Source organism: Acinonyx jubatus, chromosome C2, assembly GCF_027475565.1.
Source record: "Acinonyx jubatus isolate Ajub_Pintada_27869175 chromosome C2, VMU_Ajub_asm_v1.0, whole genome shotgun sequence".
In the NCBI taxonomy this organism is placed as follows: Eukaryota; Metazoa; Chordata; class Mammalia; order Carnivora; family Felidae; genus Acinonyx; species Acinonyx jubatus.
This window is the reverse complement of record NC_069384.1, coordinates 115,840,339-115,859,652: the sequence shown is the minus strand read 5'-3', so window position 1 is coordinate 115,859,652 and position 19,314 is coordinate 115,840,339. Positions and strand designations below refer to the sequence as shown.

General features: G+C 38.0%; 1 protein-coding gene across 2 annotated transcripts in view; it reads right to left on the bottom strand.

The window, feature by feature from the left end:
- Positions 1-506: 506 nt before the first annotated feature.
- The window catches only part of PLSCR4 (phospholipid scramblase 4), a 133,961-nt gene continuing 115,153 nt past the window's right edge, over positions 507-19,314 (bottom strand). For both annotated transcript variants that reach the window (XM_027061655.2, XM_027061649.2), the window contains 6 exons: positions 13,451-13,686; positions 9,640-9,682; positions 8,268-8,494; positions 5,479-5,640; positions 3,482-3,640; positions 507-2,587 (listed from right to left, as the gene is read on the bottom strand). In XM_027061655.2, the coding sequence (XP_026917456.2) occupies positions 2,543-2,587; positions 3,482-3,640; positions 5,479-5,640; positions 8,268-8,494; positions 9,640-9,682; positions 13,451-13,686 (872 nt within the window). In that variant the 3' untranslated portion in view covers positions 507-2,542. The remainder of the gene's footprint in view (positions 2,588-3,481; positions 3,641-5,478; positions 5,641-8,267; positions 8,495-9,639; positions 9,683-13,450; positions 13,687-19,314) is intronic.

Sequence of the window (19,314 nt, the reverse complement as noted above, 5' to 3'; positions counted from 1 at the left end):
CTGTTCAGGGTTAGTTAGCTATTCTCTAAGAATACTGAGGCTTTCTCTATATCTATCTTTTCTTTCCAAGCTCCCATCAGCATCGCCTTTAAAGTTCTGTTAAAATATCTAGGCTTTTTCTAGAATGCATCTCAAAATCCAGCTTCTGCCTATTACCCAGTTCCAATGCTGCTTCCACATTTGTGTGTTATAGCAGCACGCTCACTTTTCAGTACCAATTTCCGTCATAATCCATTTGGGCAACTGTACAGTACTGGAGACCAGATGGCTTACAAAACAAATATTTATCCTTCACATTCTGGAAGCTGGGAAACCCAAGATCAAGGTACTGACAGATTACAAGGACACTAATCCCATTCATGAGGGCTCCACCAGCATGTCCTATCACCCCCTAAAGTCTCCATCTCCAAACACCATCACATTGGGGTAATTCATAAATCTGGGGGGAAATACAAGCATTCAGTCTATAGCAAAGACTCAATCACAAGTCAAAAAATAAAACAGTATTTCACTATAAACCATATTATATTTATTTAAAAGCCAAAAACAATATGATGAAGCATTAAAATACAAAGAGAGTAGCTTTTTTTTAGTGACTCTGATCAATTTTACACAATGAAATACCATTAAGAAATATAGAAACTATAATATGAACCATAGTATAAAAAAATAAGACACATAGTATTACTTTTAAAGAAAGAGGGATAATAACTGTAAGAGACAACTTAATGCCATGAAAACTTTGAACAGAAACTTAAAATGTCATATGTTAAATAATCTTTTCTTAGCATTATACAGCAGGTCTTGGGATGTAGGCATGCGGGCAAGTAAAAATGAAGTTTGTACAGATAAACTTTCTCAATATTATTGTCTCATTTCCTATATAAAATGTCAGATATTATTATAAGAAATAATATATATGTCTAAGACTGCAATCATATTTTCAAATATAAGGTAATTGTACTTTTTAGAAAAGCAGCAGTTTAACATTTTTAAAAAAAAGCTAGCAGTAGCACCTAAATATAGAAATTACAAGAAACTGAATAAAACAACTTTACCATGAAAAGACAAATATAATTGTAAAATGAAGCACCTTTCTTTGACTTCAACAGGAATTGTGGGCAAAGGCTGTCATCCCCGAGTAATCCCATCAGAGAACACTTAGAGTTGCCTTATTTAACAAGGAGAAGAATACATTTCATTCTACATACTGGCTATGTTGAAAAAACACAGTCCATGTCCAGATAGGAAGGTACAGTACAAAAGACACAGGTTGATTCATCAGCAACTATTCACCAATACACTGTGCTCTTAACTAGCTAATAACAAGTACGCTTATACTGTAACTATGTTGATCCTACAGAATTTTACTGTTAAGCTATAGTTCACAGAGAAGTTTTATTATCTTCTTTGCACAGGCAGATTTATCTATCATCTAAATAAAAAGCAGCTAAGAAATATTTAAAAATGTCAAAATTCGTAGTTTTGCTTTTACAAAGTGCTACACAGAATGCCACATTTCAAAATTTAGAAACCCAACTTCAACTCCTGCAGTTAGAAAAACATGGTGATTATCAGTGATCTTGAAAGAAAGAAAAATAAAAACTATCTCCTCTGTGTCACACCCCATGAGATACAAAAGTTCAATAGGCAATCTTTGAGATTTGGCCAAAATATTTCATATGTAAGGCATCTGTGGCCAAGAGAGATTAAATAGATTAAATGCAAGCTCCTCATAAGGACACTGATGTCTCTGAATTGCTCAGAGATCTAGACAAGCTGTGGCCCTTGTCACCTCTTTTCCTGATAGGATGACCCTGACTCCATGTCCAGGCAGGTCCTGATAGACCACGCTAGTGAATGAGGGAATAGGTATGGAAAATAGAACCTTATGATTTTTAAAAAAATGTTTTGTTTGATAATGAAATCAAATTTTCCATTGAAACTTATAAACTTTCAGAACAAGGTTTGATACATATGCACAAGTAAATTTTTCCTTGTACAATAACACACAGTATTTCTGCCTACCTTCCTTTTTGTTTTAAAGGTCAAGAGTATTATTCTTTTCACTTAGAATCAAATTTATCTTCAGTAACAGGACAAGTTGATGGAGAGGACAGGTTGGAGAGGGTTGGGGATAAAAGCTGTTTTATTCTATCTCAAAGACTGCTCTAAAAAGCTTGCCATTTCATGACCCATTAATGTGAGAGCCCTGGGATTCATTTTCCCTTATCTCAGGGTAAGTAAAGTGTTTTCAAGCTCATTGTATTATGTTTACTTGGTTAATGAGTTATAGCTTTTTCAAGGTGAACTCCTAGTTTACCATGTAGACAGAGAGACAATCAATTAAAACACATGGTTCAATCAATTCAAACACGTGTTCTTGCCCTTACACTCAGTCTACCTGTCAGAGCTAATACCCAGTAAAAATAATCTGCAAAAGCAGATACATATATTTGCAAATAATTCAGGGGATTATAAGCCCAATCCAACTTCTCTAATTTTTTTTAATTAACCATAATTGTTGATTTGCTGTGTCCATCTATCTTGATGAACGTCGTGGTGATCTTTCAAAATACATGAAGTCCTGAAATTAGAAAAAAAAATATATACATATATATAATATATACATATATATATATTAGAAAAAAAGAGACAACTGTATGTATACAGATGGATACATAATCAGATGCAATGCATAAAATATTATCCTGTATAATTTATCAGGCAATCCTCTTTCTAGTTAAGAATAAATAAATCTAATGAAATCTTTATGAAGAGGACCTAATATGAAGAGCAGCAATTAAAAACTTGGAACTATTGGTAGCCAACAACCTTTCCATTTGGGGGTACCAGTTAACTAAATTTTCATTGTTAAAAAGACGAAAAACTTGACAATCAAAATTAAATGTTAAATATACCAATTGCAGTAAGTTAACTACATTTTTAAGATAAATATTTTCCATTTCATTTCTATGCTTTACGTATGAATATTAGCCATTAGTCAGCCAGTAATACAGCAAGGGAACTGTGCCTACTAAATCTAAGGAAGATACACCAAGGAGTACAATGACAGAGAGGCAGTAAGGTGGAGGGAAAGGAAACCAGCTTTAGAGTTATTTTATTTTCTCAAGAAGTCAAAGGACAGGCATCTTCAAGTAATGAGAAAGACAAATAACATGCTGTGATGACAATCACGCCCACTGGATGTCTAATATTCTCCAAGCACTCTTCTGGCCCCTGTACTCAGATGATAGCTAATGTTCATCACCCTGAAAAAAATCTAAGTATCTTTATCTCCATTTTAGAGATAAAAAGAATGAGGCCAGGAAGTGTTCGACACTTTGCAAAACATGTCACTAGTAAGTGGTAGAAACAGACACTGGCCTAGTTGCAAATGTTATTGCCTTTCTATTATACTACACTGCATCTCATTGGAAAGAATAACTCACTCAAGACAAGTCAAAAGTAAAAGGCTTACAATGAGGAAGCAGGCTCCAAAAATCATGGCTTTCATCTTCACATCCATATCTAAAGGGAAGTGAATTTCAAACTGGTCAGCATCGCCCATTGCTGATAACAGACCGTTCCACTTCCTAATAATACTGCCGATGTTGGATACACCATCAAGGGATTTGACCTAGAAAGAGAAGCATGTGGCTTAATGATGATTAAAAAGTACTATACGTTTCATTCTTCTACTTAGAAGCACTTTACACTGAGATAAGCATAAATACAGTACAGGAAATTAATAACAGTAATAACATAATTTCATATAGGGAATTATGGCCAAGATGGGTTAGGTGCCTTGCAACTGGTTAATAACTGAGCTGGGATCAACAATAGCCAGGTTAGCCAGGGAGCCCACCTGTCCATCAACTGATGAATGGATAAAGATGTGGTACACACACACACACACACACACACACACACACACACACACTGGAATACTACTCAGCAACGAAAAAGAATGAAATCTTGCCATTTGCAACAACATGGATGGAACTAGATGGTATTATGCTAAGTGAAACAAGTCAGTTAGAGAAAGACAGATATCATATGATTTCACTCATATGTAGAATTTGAGAAACTCAACAGATGAATATAGGGGAAGGGAAGGAAAAATAAGGTAAAAACAGAGAAGGAGGCAAACCATAAGAAACTTTTAAAGACAGAGAACTGAGGGTTGCTGGAGGGGAGGTGGGTCAGGGATGGATTAAATGGGTGATAGGCATTAAGGAGCGTACTTTTTGGGACGAGCACTGAACATCATATGTAAGAGAGAACTCACTGGGTTCTACTCCTGAAACCAAGCCTACACTGTATGTTAACTGACTTGAATTAAATTAAACAAAAAACCCAAAAACCAGAACTGGGGCATATCTGACAGTTCTCAGGCCAATGCTCTTGTTTTCAAGAGCAAATGAGGTATGATTTGAGGGAGATATGATTTGAATTGATTTTGAAATTCTTCTTCATATAGTAAAGGGTGGGAACTAGGGATTGGGAGGGAGTCTCTACAGTCTAGAGAAACACATGAACAAAAGTAAGGAAGCATAATTCTACATACTTCACAAACTTCATATAATCAGTCAAGTTTTTGTGGGTCAAATCCACCCTGTTGTATGTCAGAATTCCAAAGAGCTTTGGCTTCTCAAAGGGGGACTCGGGCACTTGCTAACTTTTGGCGATCAGAATGATCCTATATACTCTGCTCCTGAAATGTGGCTACATTTTCTATTTCTCTACAGTGGTCTTTTAACAAATAAGCAATGCCTGAAGAACTAAAAAGGTTTATTGGGTGTCAAAGAAAATACTTGAATGAGCAACTTTAGATAAAGAGCCTTGCTGAATTGCAAGACATCTTCTAAGAAGCTCAGGAAATATTTCTAAGAATCTCCTTTGTCAAATTCATAGGATAACCAGCAATCATTTTGTAGTCAGTGAAATAAAGGCAAAACAGGAGGATTTTTCATTTTTCTGAGAAAATGCTATAATCTATTATGAGTTTTATCTATGTTATCAGTGTTATCCTGTCTCTTGAGGACACAGGCAGACTTCCACCATGCAGATAGACGATTTACACAATCTCGGGGTGATCCATATGTTTGTGATCTGTTGGGCACTTCCATTGCTCAGGACCTGTATCCCAATCCTGCAAACCTTTGGTAAAAATGGTTAATTAAATACAACCAAGAACAAAATAAACGGAATCAGTTGGGCTATTTTCTTTCAGGTTTAGTGTTTTACATGGGTCCTTCTCATCTTCATCAAACACTGAAATCATAAACAAAGTAGATCACATTTTGGGAAACATTAAGCAATCCACCAACAATAATTTGCAAATGATTTGATGTCAACCGATAACTCTTTCCTCCTTCTACTTTATTCATTCATGTGAAAAAATAATCTAAAACCCAACAATTCTAAGGTCTGTAAATGTTGAAAAAATACTAAAAATGTTATTTTTACATTTACCTCAAAAACAGAATCTGAACCACAGCCATAGGTTGAACATGGCCCACGTACTCGCATCACATTTTCTTTCTTCTCATCCTGGATGCTGTAAACTGCCCTGCACAGGTTCCAGTGTTCTGCAACAAAGCCAATGGTGACACCAGGAGGACACTGCACCTCCAGCTGCAAAGAAGCAGTGACAGAGGGAAGGAGGCTACGTATATACCCGTATGCACACACACCATACGTTCTTCCCTCATGCAAGGACTGGAAAAAATGTTAATGGTACAGACTCCTCCATTGTACCCCAGGCTACTTCTTAGGGGTGTGTGTCAGTGAAAGGCCTTGAGAGGTGAGGTCACATTTCCCCTTGGGACAGACTTACTGCTTGTTATACAATGATCGTTTCTCCAAGCTCAGTGTTTCTCAGCTGTATGCACACCCGCCCGCTCCTCTGAGTAAACCCCAGAGAACTTGGGGGCAAGGGGTCTATACCAACATGCGGCTCCTGACGCCGGTACTGCTTCCTGTGCTGTAATAAGGTTCTCTGTCTCTGCTCTAGGTGCCTCATGTCTTCTGGCACGGTCCATGACAAAGTAACAAGGTAACTTCCTAGACTTAAATCCCAGACATGACAATTGTAATAGAAAAGAGAAAGACAAAAGAGGCATTCTGTAAACTGTATACTGTGGAAACAAAAGATGTGTGTATGAATATATAAAGCCATTTTTACAAGTTTTAAAATTGTCCAGTACCCTGTTTTAACTAGTCATCTTTATAATATTCCTTTGTGAAAAACTAAGATCTTCATATTTAATAATAACATGAGCCATAAAATTAAATTATTTAGTAAAAGCTCAGAGTTGATGGCTCTTCTGGTGTCATTTATACTTTTCTAACAGTTTTGAGTCCACTGGGTCTCAAGGCCAGGACTACACAGCTTCACAAACTGCCAAATCAAGGCATTATTTTAAAAAAATATATTATTGTTCACATATATACATTCAAACATATACATAAGCATATAAATTTGATAACTTCCTAGGATTAAGATCTCATATAAGTTTAAGCCTAAGGGGGAAAAAACTGTAAACAGGTAAATTACTTTAAAAAAAATTCATTTGAGAAGAAAAAACCCAACTCATCAATACGAAGAATTCTTTGTATCGTCAAAAGGGTTGAGGATTAAAGGTGAAGATTCATCTCAAATTTAAGGCTGTTATTACAAGGTGCCTGGGTGGCTCAGTCGGTTAAGCGGCCGACTTCGGCTCAGGTCATGATCTCGCGGTCCATGAGTTCGAGCCCCGCGTCGGGCTCTGTGCTGACAGCTCAGAGCCTGGAGCCTGTTTCAGATTCTGTGTCTCCCTCTCTCTGACCCTCCCCTATTCATGCTCTGTCCCACTCTCTTCCTTAAAAATAAATAAACATTAAAAAATTTTAAAAGAGAAAAAAAAAAAGAAGTGTGGTATATTGTATACCTTTTGTTTTAGATTCTGTGTCTCCCTCTCTCTGACCCTCCCCTGTTCATGCTCTGTCTCTCTCTGTCTCAAAAATAAATAAACGTTAAAAAAAAAATTAAGGCTGTTATTACAAACATAGTAGAGAGAGAAGATACCTGGGAACAACAACTAATATTCTCTGAGCGCTGTACTACCTGCCAGGTACTGTAACGACAGTTAATATTCATTTACTATTTAATCCTCAAAGCAATCCTACGTGACGGTACCATTATTATCTCCATGTTATAGGACATCAAAACACAGAAAGGCTTGTAAATAAACTAACATTCAGGAAGTGCTGGTACTGAACATAATCTGTCTTTATATATCCCAGTAATCCCATGGGATATTATGCATAGTTATGTATGGAAGTACTGAGGCCCAAAGAAGTTAAATAAATTATACCAACATAAATAGAAGGTGTATCTAGAATTCAAAATTCTGGTTGACCTCTGTCTAAAGCTGCTTCTTTTCCCTGCAGCAAACAACCTTCCTAGAGCCTCACAGGTTGTAGAAGAGGAACCCAGCTGTAACTCAAAACATCTGCTTTCCAGTTCCAGTACTTGGTGGAGTGTAACGCGCTCATCGGGTGCTTAATTTTCTGAGCCACCCTTTCTTTATCTGTGGCAAGGTGTGGATTGGGATGGACAGTGTACAGTTATCTAAAGTCTCTTCCAGTTCTAGGGGCGCCTGGGTGGTTCAGTCGGTTAAGCGTCAGTCTTCAGCTCAGGTCATGTTCTCGTGGATCGTGAGTTTGAGCCTCTCATCGGGCTCTGTACTGACAGCTCAGAGCCTGGAGCTTGCTTTGGATTCTGTGTCTCCCTTTCTCTCAGCCCACCCCTGCTCACACTCAGTCTCTCTCTCTCTCAAAAATAAACATTAAAAAAAGAAGTTTTTAAGTCTCTTCCAATTCTGAAAGTATACAATTATGTCTAGGGACAACTTATCTGGGGATAGGTAGGTGCATTTAGACAAATGTGTGCGACTTCTGTTGTAGGCAACAGATACATTTCTAACTCAGTAGACACAACCGACAGAACTGTGGTCACCAAATAATCCTGATTTGAGCCTGAGCCCCAACTAGCACCAGAAGACAAGAACCCACAAGAAAAAAACCCTCTGTGATTTTCCTCAGGTGAGACAATTTGGCGGCCCTCCTCCCCATCCCCCTTTACCCCCTCGGCTCTCTTCTTTCAGTCTGACCAGCAGAGCCAGTGAAAACCCCCTCACGTGTCATTCTGGAAGGAGCACAGTGATGCTGTCAAGAGTTGGATCAGGAAGAGACAAGGAATTAGACTTGTGTTCTCTGACCTCTTGCCTGGTGGAGGGACAACAGAAGCAACAGCAGGTGCATCTGAAAGGCCTCTGCATGGTCATGATTTCTCGGCCCATACAGTCAGTGACCCGGAGGACGAAGGGCCTTAGTGTCCGATAAGCATTTCTGGTAAAGTCGTCTGTGTCTTCATTTACTATGTAAACCATCTGGTCCAGGTTGTTTTTAATATCATATCCATTATTAGTTTCAAAAGATGTGATCACTAAAAAATAGAATGAGAAATCCACTTTAAATTAGAAGCAGTTAAAATGGGCCTCAAGAAGTCCTTTTGTAGTATTCCTTAGGTGCTTAAAGCAAAATAGCTTTTTTTTTTTTAATTTTTTTTTCAACGTTTATTTATTTTTGGGACAGAGAGAGATAGAGCATGAATGGGGGAGGGGCAGAGAGAGAGGGAGACACAGAATCGGAAACAGGCTCCAGGCTCTGAGCCATCAGCCCAGAGCCTGACGCGGGGCTCGAACTCACGGACCGCGAGATCGTGACCTGGCTGAAGTCGGACGCTTAACCGACTGCGCCACCCAGGCGCCCCCAAAATAGCTTTTTAAAATTTTGAAGTGAACTATATTCAGTTGATTAGGACACCAAATAATTCACTTGCCCAAAAAGTATTCAGTCATTTTGAAAATTTTAAATGAAGGTCGGTATAAAATGATTTAAAAAATTTTTCCACATAAAAGCAAAGACTGAAACTATATTCCTGGTGTATCTGAATTCAGAAAGCTTTCACTAAAAAGGCATTTAAATAAAAGTATACATTTCATCATAAGTGAATCAGCTCATGAAATATACTGAGACGACCAGGGTCATTACCAATCGCAATAAAGAAAGTCAGAGACTGTATGTGGTGGTCAAATGAATGTGTGGAACTGGGGATAAAGTGAAGGTTAATAATCAAGTGAGGATGAACTGAGACCAGGCATTATGTTGACTGTGATTCCTTTTTACTTCCAAAGCAAGGGCACTGGACTAGAACTTCACAGATTTAGATTCCATGTCCAGCGCTACCACTCATTAGCTGACTGTGGTGCCTCTGGCGAACTCATTTAGTGTCCTGACTCCTTCTTTTCCTCTTCCATTAAAGGTGAATATGTAGAATATGGTATGGGGGTTGACCAGATAAAATGTAAGTCTTTTTCAAGTCTACGAATGTATGTATCATGTATAAATAGATAAAATTATACAAAATAATTCCCTTTCTTACTTTTTGGAAAGGGTAAAAGAAGACAGTCTTTTCACTTCGAACCACTAAGAAATGACCAATATAAATAAAGAACAAGATATTGGGTAATGCAAATTTCCACCTGATTCAAATTTCCACCTGCTGAACACTAACAAAATTATACATACTTTCCAGAGGCTCAAAATGCTGAAGGACGTGAATGGTGTCCAGCTGTTGGGATAGAACAAAGCAATTAGGAAAAAATAATCACAGAATTAAATCAATGTTAGAAAAGGAACTGATGAGATGGGTATGAAAAGGTTATCAATTGATACCAAAATATCTTTTCAGCATTGAATGGAATAAAAAAAAAAAATTAGTGAAAGTAGCCTGTCTGCACCTGTTCCGCAGAGGAACACAGGAGAAAACCAGTGTTCTCCAGTTCTATGTTAAAAGACAAACAGTTGCCTGGTATATCAGAAAATCATTTTCCTGCTGCAGTCACAGCATCCAGAAGAAGCTGTGTGGACGTAGATTGTTTCTAGCTCAGTCCCAACTCACTGGTCTTATCGACACGTCACTCACAGACTGGAGTTGCTGGGGAAGTTCAAGACAGTTTAACGTGGACCAACCACACAGTAGGCTATTTTCTCAGCGGCTTAGAGAGCAACTCAGCCAGGGACCTCACACAGGAGTATCTAGTTTTATCTTATTTTCACAGGTACCTCTGGAAGATGTTCACACACTGACTCCCAACCATTTGAGCTACTAATGCCAGGGTATTCACTAGGTGCAGGCTTTAATTAAAGGAGAGGGTCCACAAGGGCTGGAAGCATGTGATTATATAAGGGCAAAGGGGAGGAAACATTCTGGGATGGGATCTCTTGAAAAGGGAGCTGGGAAAACAACTAGATAAACTTCTACCTTAATGTCACTTAGGAATCACCCTAAAGTCAGACAGTTTGTTGGGCTCATTACCTGATAGAATTGAGAATATTCTAGCAGAAAAGAAGAAACTTCTTTGAGGATAGAGTAATCACATCTATATAATTTTATTTTTAATTTTTTAATGTTTACTTATTTTTGAGAGAGAGAGAGAGAGCGTGTGTGTGTGTGCATGAGTGAGCTGGGGAGGGGAAGAGAGAGGGAGACAGAGGATCCGAAGCATTTTCAATGCAGAGCCCAATGCAGGGCTTGAACTCACTGTGAGATCATGACCTGAGCCAAAGTTGGGACACTTGACTGAGCCACCCAGACCCCCCTCTATATAATTTTAGATATATAGATCATTCCTAATCCCTGAGACCAGAATATCACCTGAAATGTCATATTTCACCGAATATTCATTGAATACAATGGCTAATAAAAGAATACGTGAATGTGGTAATAAAGAAAGTTAAAAATAACCAGACATAAATGTTTTGTGGTGTTTAACTGATTACAGAGGGTATGGAGAGGATACAACCCTTCCTTCATTAAAAAAATTTTTCTGATATAAAAACACAATCCGGTGAGGGGGTGTAAACACATCTTATAAAATACCAAAGTGGTCACTAAGATGGTTTATAGTTCCTTTAAAAATCCAGAATTAAAAGTCAAAATACTGCTGATAAAAAGCATCCACTGCTGAGTACAATATTCTAAAGAAATAATGCCTGTTAATATAAAAGCAGTTTTTCCAGAAGACACTATGGCTGTTAAGGAGCAGTTCTCTAACAAATTGGTGAGTCACCGGCCACGCCAACCCTCTAGAAAGAATATAATCCTGCTACTTTGGATGCTCCAGAGTATTGAGAGTCCCGATAATGATTCATGGAATCTGCACAGGAGACTGCAAAAAGGATAGGATAAGGAAAATGATAAGGCAATGAAGGGCTGTTTGCATACAGTGTTTCCGCTAATAACATCCACACAGCTACCACCTGTTGGATGGACCCTGTGTGCCAAAAATAATAAGCACAGTATAAAGCTTTCCTTCTTAAAAATTCTCCTAACAACCCAATAAGGTATGTATTGCTAGTACTATTTTATTGATGATGAAATTCAAGCACCAACAGGTTATAGAAGTTATTGAAGGCTGCAGAGTGAGGAGGGACGACAGCTAGAATTTAAAACCAGGTTGGTCTGTCTCTAAACCTGTTTTGTTTCCTTTCTCACTTATTTTTTTTTATTCAAAACAAACCTGAACAAAGAAACAGAATTCATAAAATGTGTTAACTTCTGTCAGAATAGAAGAAATTAAGAAACTATTTTTTAATATTTAGATGAACAAAATTAAAGTTATACATTTAGAAAAGAGAAATGACTGCAGATCTTGGATTTCTAAGGACAGTTTCTATACTTATCATCTAGTATAAAAAAGGAACTTTTAAAATGTGATTAACTATAAAGCATTTTTTAAGCTTCTGAAATAACGTAGGGGTTTACTCTACCACTGTACTTGTCAATATTTTGCCAAAACAAAAACTGCATAAAATTTTTGGCTCATGTGAAATCTCAGTTTTTGTGATCCAACTGTTTTGACTTTGAAATATCAACACTGTAACACTGTACCTATGGTTCTCAATGCACAGGATTCAGAAGGTCCCTGTCAATATATAAAATGGAAAAGAGAAACACATCAACTCCAAGGAATGTTGGTTACGTGGGGAGACATGTGTTGAACTGGCAAGTCCCTTGCTTATAATGTATTTCAAAATGTCTTTATTTACTTATTTATTTTTAATTTACACCCAAGTTAGTTAGCACATAGTGTATTAATGATTTCAGGAGTAGATTCCAGGGATTCATCCCCTACATATAACACCCAGGTCTCATCCCAGCAAGTGTCTTCCTTAATGCCCCCTCCCCATTTAGCGCATCTTCCCACCCACAGCCCCTCCAGCAACCCTGTTTGTTCTCTGTGTTTAAGAGTCTCTTCTGTTTTGTTCCCTCCCTCTTTTTGTATTATTTTTGCTTCCCTTCCCTTATGTTCATCTTTTTTGTATCTTAAATTCCACATATGAGTGAAGTCATATGATATGTCTTTTTTTTAAGTTTATTTATTTATTTTTGAGAGAGAGAGAGAGAGAGAGAGCGAGCACAAGTGAGGGAAGGGCAGAGAGAGACAGAGGGAGAGAGAATCCCAAGCAGGTTCCGCACTGTCAGTGCAGAACCTGATGTGGGGCTCGAACCCATGTACCATGAGACCATGACCTGTGCTGAGATCAAGAGTCAGATGCTTTAACAGACTGAGCGGCCAGGGGCCCTTCCTTTTTCTAAAATCAAACATGATTCAATAGGTTCTAAGTTATTTCCAATACTAGCTTTATCTTATTTTCATTAGGCAATATTTTTGAGTTTCTGACATGTGGTTTTAAAAACATCATTTGGAACACTGATTTGACATACTGCCCCAGTTTCTGATCTGGATACCCTGGTGCCTCCAGAATGTGCACAGAGGTGGAAAATAAGAATTCACTGTGTTGTGGGAAGAGATCCTCTGGAACTTGGCCTGAAGCAAAACCCTTGGTAGGTTTCCTCTTTTGATTTACATTTTATGTTTGGAGGGTGGCAGGGAGTGGCTAATGACAATCAGGGGTAATGAGAAAAAAGGATGGGCAGAGACCCCCAGTGATTCACTCATGGTCTGTTCTGTTCTCTTTGATGTTGTTTTTCCTGGTGTTAACTCTTCACTTCTATGCAAATGAGAATTGGCATCTTTGACAGTTTTTCCTCTAGTCCTGTTTTTGAAACCGCCTTCAACAGGACACCTTGCAAATCTTAAAATTCAACATACATCCTTCAGAAAACCGTGCCGATCCCACCAAATACATTCCTGTATTCCTCATTTCCCCTTCATATTTCTGAAATGAGTACCACAACTCCCATGGTCTCACAAACTGGACCTCTGTCATCACTGACCTGTCACTTTCATCTACTCTATTTAGCTTTGTATCTCTTCTTGTCGGATCCCCGATCATACTTCATAAGAAGATCATTTGGATTTGTGAGGACTACCTGGGTTAAGTATTCCAGACCAGGAGGACAGTTTGGTATAGGAGGAGGCCCTGGCATCCATGTTACTGAAACAGGCTGATTTGACATATGGTATTTGCCAGGCTGGTACTGGATAGGATGGGCACCACCAGCTGGCTGGTACGAGAAGAAGGTACCGGGCTGCTGTGGGCTGTTGTATCCCATAGGCAAGCCTCCTGCGTAGCCTGCAGGTGCAGGGACAGCCGGTCCAGGGGGTCCTGTATCCAAAAACAAATGGAAGTGTTATACACTATTAACACTATAACACAGCAGAAGTTAGAATGACTTTTCCATAACAAAGACAGGTATCCCACAACATCCACTTAAGAATAAAACATGATCCATTTTCTGAATGTGTACCATGTACCAACAATGTACTCAGGGGCTTCACATATTACCTCATTTAATCCTCTTAAACCGTAGAAGACAATTATGCTACACAAAGGTACAGAAAAAAGATCTGAAACACCAAGTAACGTGTTGGCCTCTCTCTGTATTACGTTCCTCCTCTGGAGACATCAATAATATACCTACTTCATTAGGTTATAGTGGGCTTAGCCCAAGACCTAGCACATAACTGGCATGGTACACTGATGTTATTAAGGTCACTGACATAGTAACTCAAAGGGGTGCTTTTAATGATGGCTCTATCATTCCAGAACAGTTTCATCACCGCACAAAGAAAATCTATACCCATTAGCAGTCATTCCCTATCTTGTGTCCCAGCCTGCGGAAACCACTGTCACTACAGATTTGCCTAATCTGGACATGTCATATAAATGAAATAATATAACATATAGCCTGTGTGCCAGGTCTCCTTCACTTCGCATAATGTTTTCAAGGTTCAAGTGACCATGTTGTAGCATGTACTAGTACTTGATTCCTTTTATCGCCGAGTACTATTCCATTGCATGGACATAGCACATTTTATGTATCCATTAATTAGCCAATGGACATTTGGGTCATTTCTACTTTTTGGCTTTTGTAAATAACGCTGCTGTGAAATTAGTGTACAAGTTTTGGTGTGAACCTAAGTTTTCAATTCTTGAGTATATACCTAGGAGTCAGAAACTAGCCTTAACTTTTAGAAGAAACGGCCACCCTGTTTTCCAAAGTGGAAATTCACTGGTTAATACTCCTACTGCTGAACTCATTTATTAGTGCTAATTGTGTGTGCGTGTGTATGTGTGTGTGTGTATTCCTTATGATTTTCTATATATAAGATCATGTCAAACAGAAATAGGTTTGCTTCTTCCTTTCCAATGTGCAATGTGCATGACTTTTATTACTTTTCCTTGCCAAACTGTCCTAGCTAAAACCTCCATACAATGTTGAATAGAAGTGGCATGAAGAGATATCGTCTTGCTGTTGACCTTAGGAGAAACACTTTCAGCTTTTGCTATTAAGCATGATGTTAAGCTGTGGGTTTTTCATAGATGACTTTTATTAGGTTGAGGAAGTTCCCTCCTATCCCTAGTTTGTTGAGTGTTTTTTATCATGCGGGATGTTTCATTTTGTCAAATGCTTTTTCTCTATCTACCGATATGATCATATGATTTTTGTAGTAATATTCCATTAATATGGTACATACATGGGCTGATTTTCATATGACAAACCAACTTTATCTCATATTTGGGATAAACTGCACTTGGTCATGGTAATAATCCCTACTACATATTGTTAGATTTGGTTACTATATTGTTAGTATTTTGTGGAGCATTTTTACATCTATATTTATAAGGAATATTAGTCTATGGTTTTCTATAGTCTTCTTCTGATTTTGCTAATAGGGCAATACTGGCCTCACAGATGAATTGGGAAGTGTTCACTGTTCTGTGTCTTGTAAAGGACTGGTATTAAAATCTTCATTAAGCATTTGGTAGAATTCACTAACGAAGCTGTCCAGGCCTAGGCTTTGTCCGAATTTTTTTTTTAAATATTTATTTTGAGAGAGAGAGAGAGAGAGTGTACATGCATGCACATGTGCAAGGGGGAGGAAGGGCACAGAGAGCAGGGGAGAGAGAGAGAGAGAGACAGAGACAGAGAGAGAGAGAGAGAGGGAGAGAGAGGGAGAGTGTGTGTGTGTGTGTGTGAGTGTCCCAAGCAGGCTCCACACTGTCAGCAGAGAGCCCTATGTGGGGCTTGAACTCATGAACAGTAAGATCATGACCTGAGCTGTGATCAAGAGTCTGTTGCTTAACTGACAGAGCCACCCAGGCGCCCCTATCAGAAATTCTTAAATGACTAATTCAATCTCTTTACTTGCTATATAGCTCCATTCAGGTTTTCTATTTCTTCTTGGAGCCACTTTCAGTTGTTCGTATATTTCTAGGAATCTATTTCTTCAGGTTTTCTAATTTGTATATAATTGTTCATAGTATTCTTTTACAATACATTTACATTTTTGTAAGCTTTTTAGTAATGTCTCCATTTTCATTCTTGATTTTAATATTTTGAATCTATGTTTTTTCTTGGTCAGTCTGGCTTAAGATTTCTATTTGTTGATATTTTCAAAGATCCAACTTTTGGTTTTGTCCATGTGGCCCACTGCTTTTCTTTTTCACTATTTTATTTACCTCTACTTTAAATTCTATTATTGCCTCCTACTTAAGGTTTGGCTTCTTTCTAAGGTGGAAAGTTGGGTTGGTGATTTGAGATCTTTTTTTAAAAAAAAGTTTTCTAATGTTTATTTATTTTTGAAAGAGAAAGAGATAAAGTATGATTGGGTGAGGGGCAGAGAGAGAGGGAGGGCTGCAACTCATGAACTGTGAGATCATGACCTGAGCCAAAGTTGAACGCTTAACCAAGTGAGCCACCTAGGTGCCCCTCCTCCTTTTTAATGTAGATGTTGATAGCTACAAATTTCTAAGCTGTTTTAGTTATATCCCATAAGCTTTGGTATATTGTGGTTTCATTTATCTCAAAGTATCTTCCAATTTCTCCTGTGATTTTTTTTTTTTGCTCTTGGTTATTTAAGAGTGTGTCAATTTCCTCAGATTTCCCAAATTTCCTTCTATTTTTATTGATTACTAACTTCAGTCCATTGTGAAATCTATATGATTTCAGTTGTTTTAAATTTATTGGGATTTGTCTTATGGCTTAATCAGTAGCTCTATCCTAGAGAATGTCCTATGTGCACTTGAGAAGAATGTATATTCTATTGCTGTTGGGTAGACAGTTCTATATATGTCTATGTTTAGTTCGCTTTATAATATTGTTTACAGCGTCCAGTTCCTCTTTCATCTGCTGCTTAGTTGTTCTATCCATGACTGTAAGTGGGGTACTGCAGTCTCCAACTGGTATTTATTGAATTGTCTATTTTGCCATTTAATTATGTCAATTTTTGCTTCATATATTCTGGAGCTCTGTTTTTAGATGTATACAATCGTTATGTCTTCTTGATGGACTGGCACTTCTGTTATAAAATGTTCTTAAACTCTATTAACAATTATTGCCTTAAGGTATATTTTCTCTTATGTAGGTATAGCTATTTCATTAATTCTTAACAACTGAGAAACACTGTTTTAATACAGCATTTTACAATCTGTACGTACATTACTGGGCTGTAAAATCAATTTAATGATTCACAATTGCAATTTTTAAAATAAGATTTACTACATTAGAATAAAGTAAAAAAGAAAAAAATCAAACTGTATTGCCTGTATGCTGTATACTCACTGAACTGAGTGCTGCTTGGTGAAATGTTATATATAGCATATATATAATAAATATTATATAAATATTGTTACATATATACATATATGTGTATGTATATTTATTTATATATATATTTATATATTTATATGTTTACATATATATTTATATATATTTACTGTGGGTCATAGTAGGTTGTCATCCAGAATGCTTCAGGGGGCACTTGGATGATTCAGTCAGTACAGCATAGGACTCTTGATCTTGGGGTTGTGAGTTTGAGCCCCACACTGGGTGTAGACATAACTTTAAAAAGAAAGAAAAGAAATTAAAAAAAAAGAATGTTCCAAAGCCAGTGATTTAAAGACCCTTTTGTTTAACCAATGTAAAGAAAGAAAAGATTCTATTCTAGAATGGAAAAGATGGAGACAACGTTACAAAACTATGATGCATAGAAGTTTGTTTTCACCATGGTTAGAAAAAGTTTTGTGGATACTCTCCTCAAAGGCAAAAAACAAATCTTATCTAAACATAGGTTAAACTAAGTGTCTCTCTGAAAATTGCTATTTATTAAATTACTGCTTATAATGTGCGTTTATGCATGTTTCTGTGTTTTCTTATACATGTGCTCAAAAATTACTAGATGTTGGGGCGCCTGGGTGGCGCAGTCGGTTAAGCGTCCGACTTCAGCCAGGTCACGATCTCGTGGTCCGTGAGTTCGAGCCCCGCGTCAGGCTCTGGGCTGATGGCTCAGAGCCTGGAGCCTGTTTCCGATTCTGTGTCTCCCTCTCTCTCTGCCCCTCCCCCGTTCATGCTCGGTCTCTCTCTGTCCCCCCCAAAAAAAAATAAATAAACGTTGAAAAAAAAATTTAAATATAGGTTAAACTAAGTGTCTCTCTGAAAATTGCTATTTATTAAATTACTGCTTATAATGCGCATATATGCGTGTATCTGTGTTTTCTTATACATGTGCTCAAAAATTACTAGATGTTGGTACAAAAGACAGCAAGGAGTGTTAAAAGGCGGGATTCACCTCATGTCTAAGTAAGTATGCTAAAGGGAACAAGATGAAGATAGTTAAGCTTGGGCTGTGATGTTGAAGCCCCACTGATGGTGTCCTATTTCCCAAAGTAACCCAGGCGTTGGGCACTGTGGGTCTACAGACTGGGGAATCGGTATCTTTTTGTTATCAAAAAGCAATGCCACACAGCTGTGTAGGGCAGGGACTGATATTTCCTGAAAAATGGAAACAGTCCCTTAGTAGCTGTTCTTTGAAAAGGTCACTCTTACAGAATTAAAAGATTTGAAAGATCAGGTTAAGGTGGAGAGTACTCTCTCTCAGAGAGCCCAGAGAACCAGGTACTGAACACCATGCACCCTAGGAAGCAACTCCTGTTAGAGGAAACTATGTTTACTATTTTTATAAGAGGGAGAATAGTTAATACTTACTGAGCTTTATTATGTTCCAGGCACTGTTCTAACTACTTGACATCACCCTTCTATGGTAGGGACTATTATGATCCTGAATTTACAGAGGAAGAAATTGAGGCATAAGGAGGTTAAGTAACTTCCTAAAGAATCAATGGTGTCAATATGTGACAGAGTCAGAATTAAAACTCAAGCATTCTGACTGCAGATGCCCCCTTAATTAAAATACTCCCTTTAGATCAAAGGCTAGGTAGAGGCTGGGAACATCCAAAACAGGACTCTATGGATGGCCTTGGCACTATAGACTGGAAGAGCAACTCTAGCTGGCGGCTGTTTTTTTTAGGCCTTAAGTTCTGTACACACACACACACACACACACACACACACACACACACACACACCCCTCCTGTGGGATGTCATGGTACAGGAAAAAACAGCTTAGCTAGCAGAAAGCTGGCTTCAGAAAGAGTAAGAGGTGACCAGCATAGAGGCAAAGCAGTGGTCTGGGGTCTGCCAATGCTGATGAGACCAACCACCACCGGGAAGGGACACTCCCCCAAACTTCCAGAAGTTGTTTGGGATGAGAAATAAAGAAAAATGACACTTTCTGAGCAAGACAAATTGGACAGAGGGTCAGATTCTGGTGAGCTGGGCATTAAAGGGGAGAGTGGCTTCTGAAGCTCATGAAGTCTGGGACATTTTGGTTACTCACAAAAACCCCACTCATGAGCATCATGAATTGTAGAACTATTTCTTCCAATACTCAC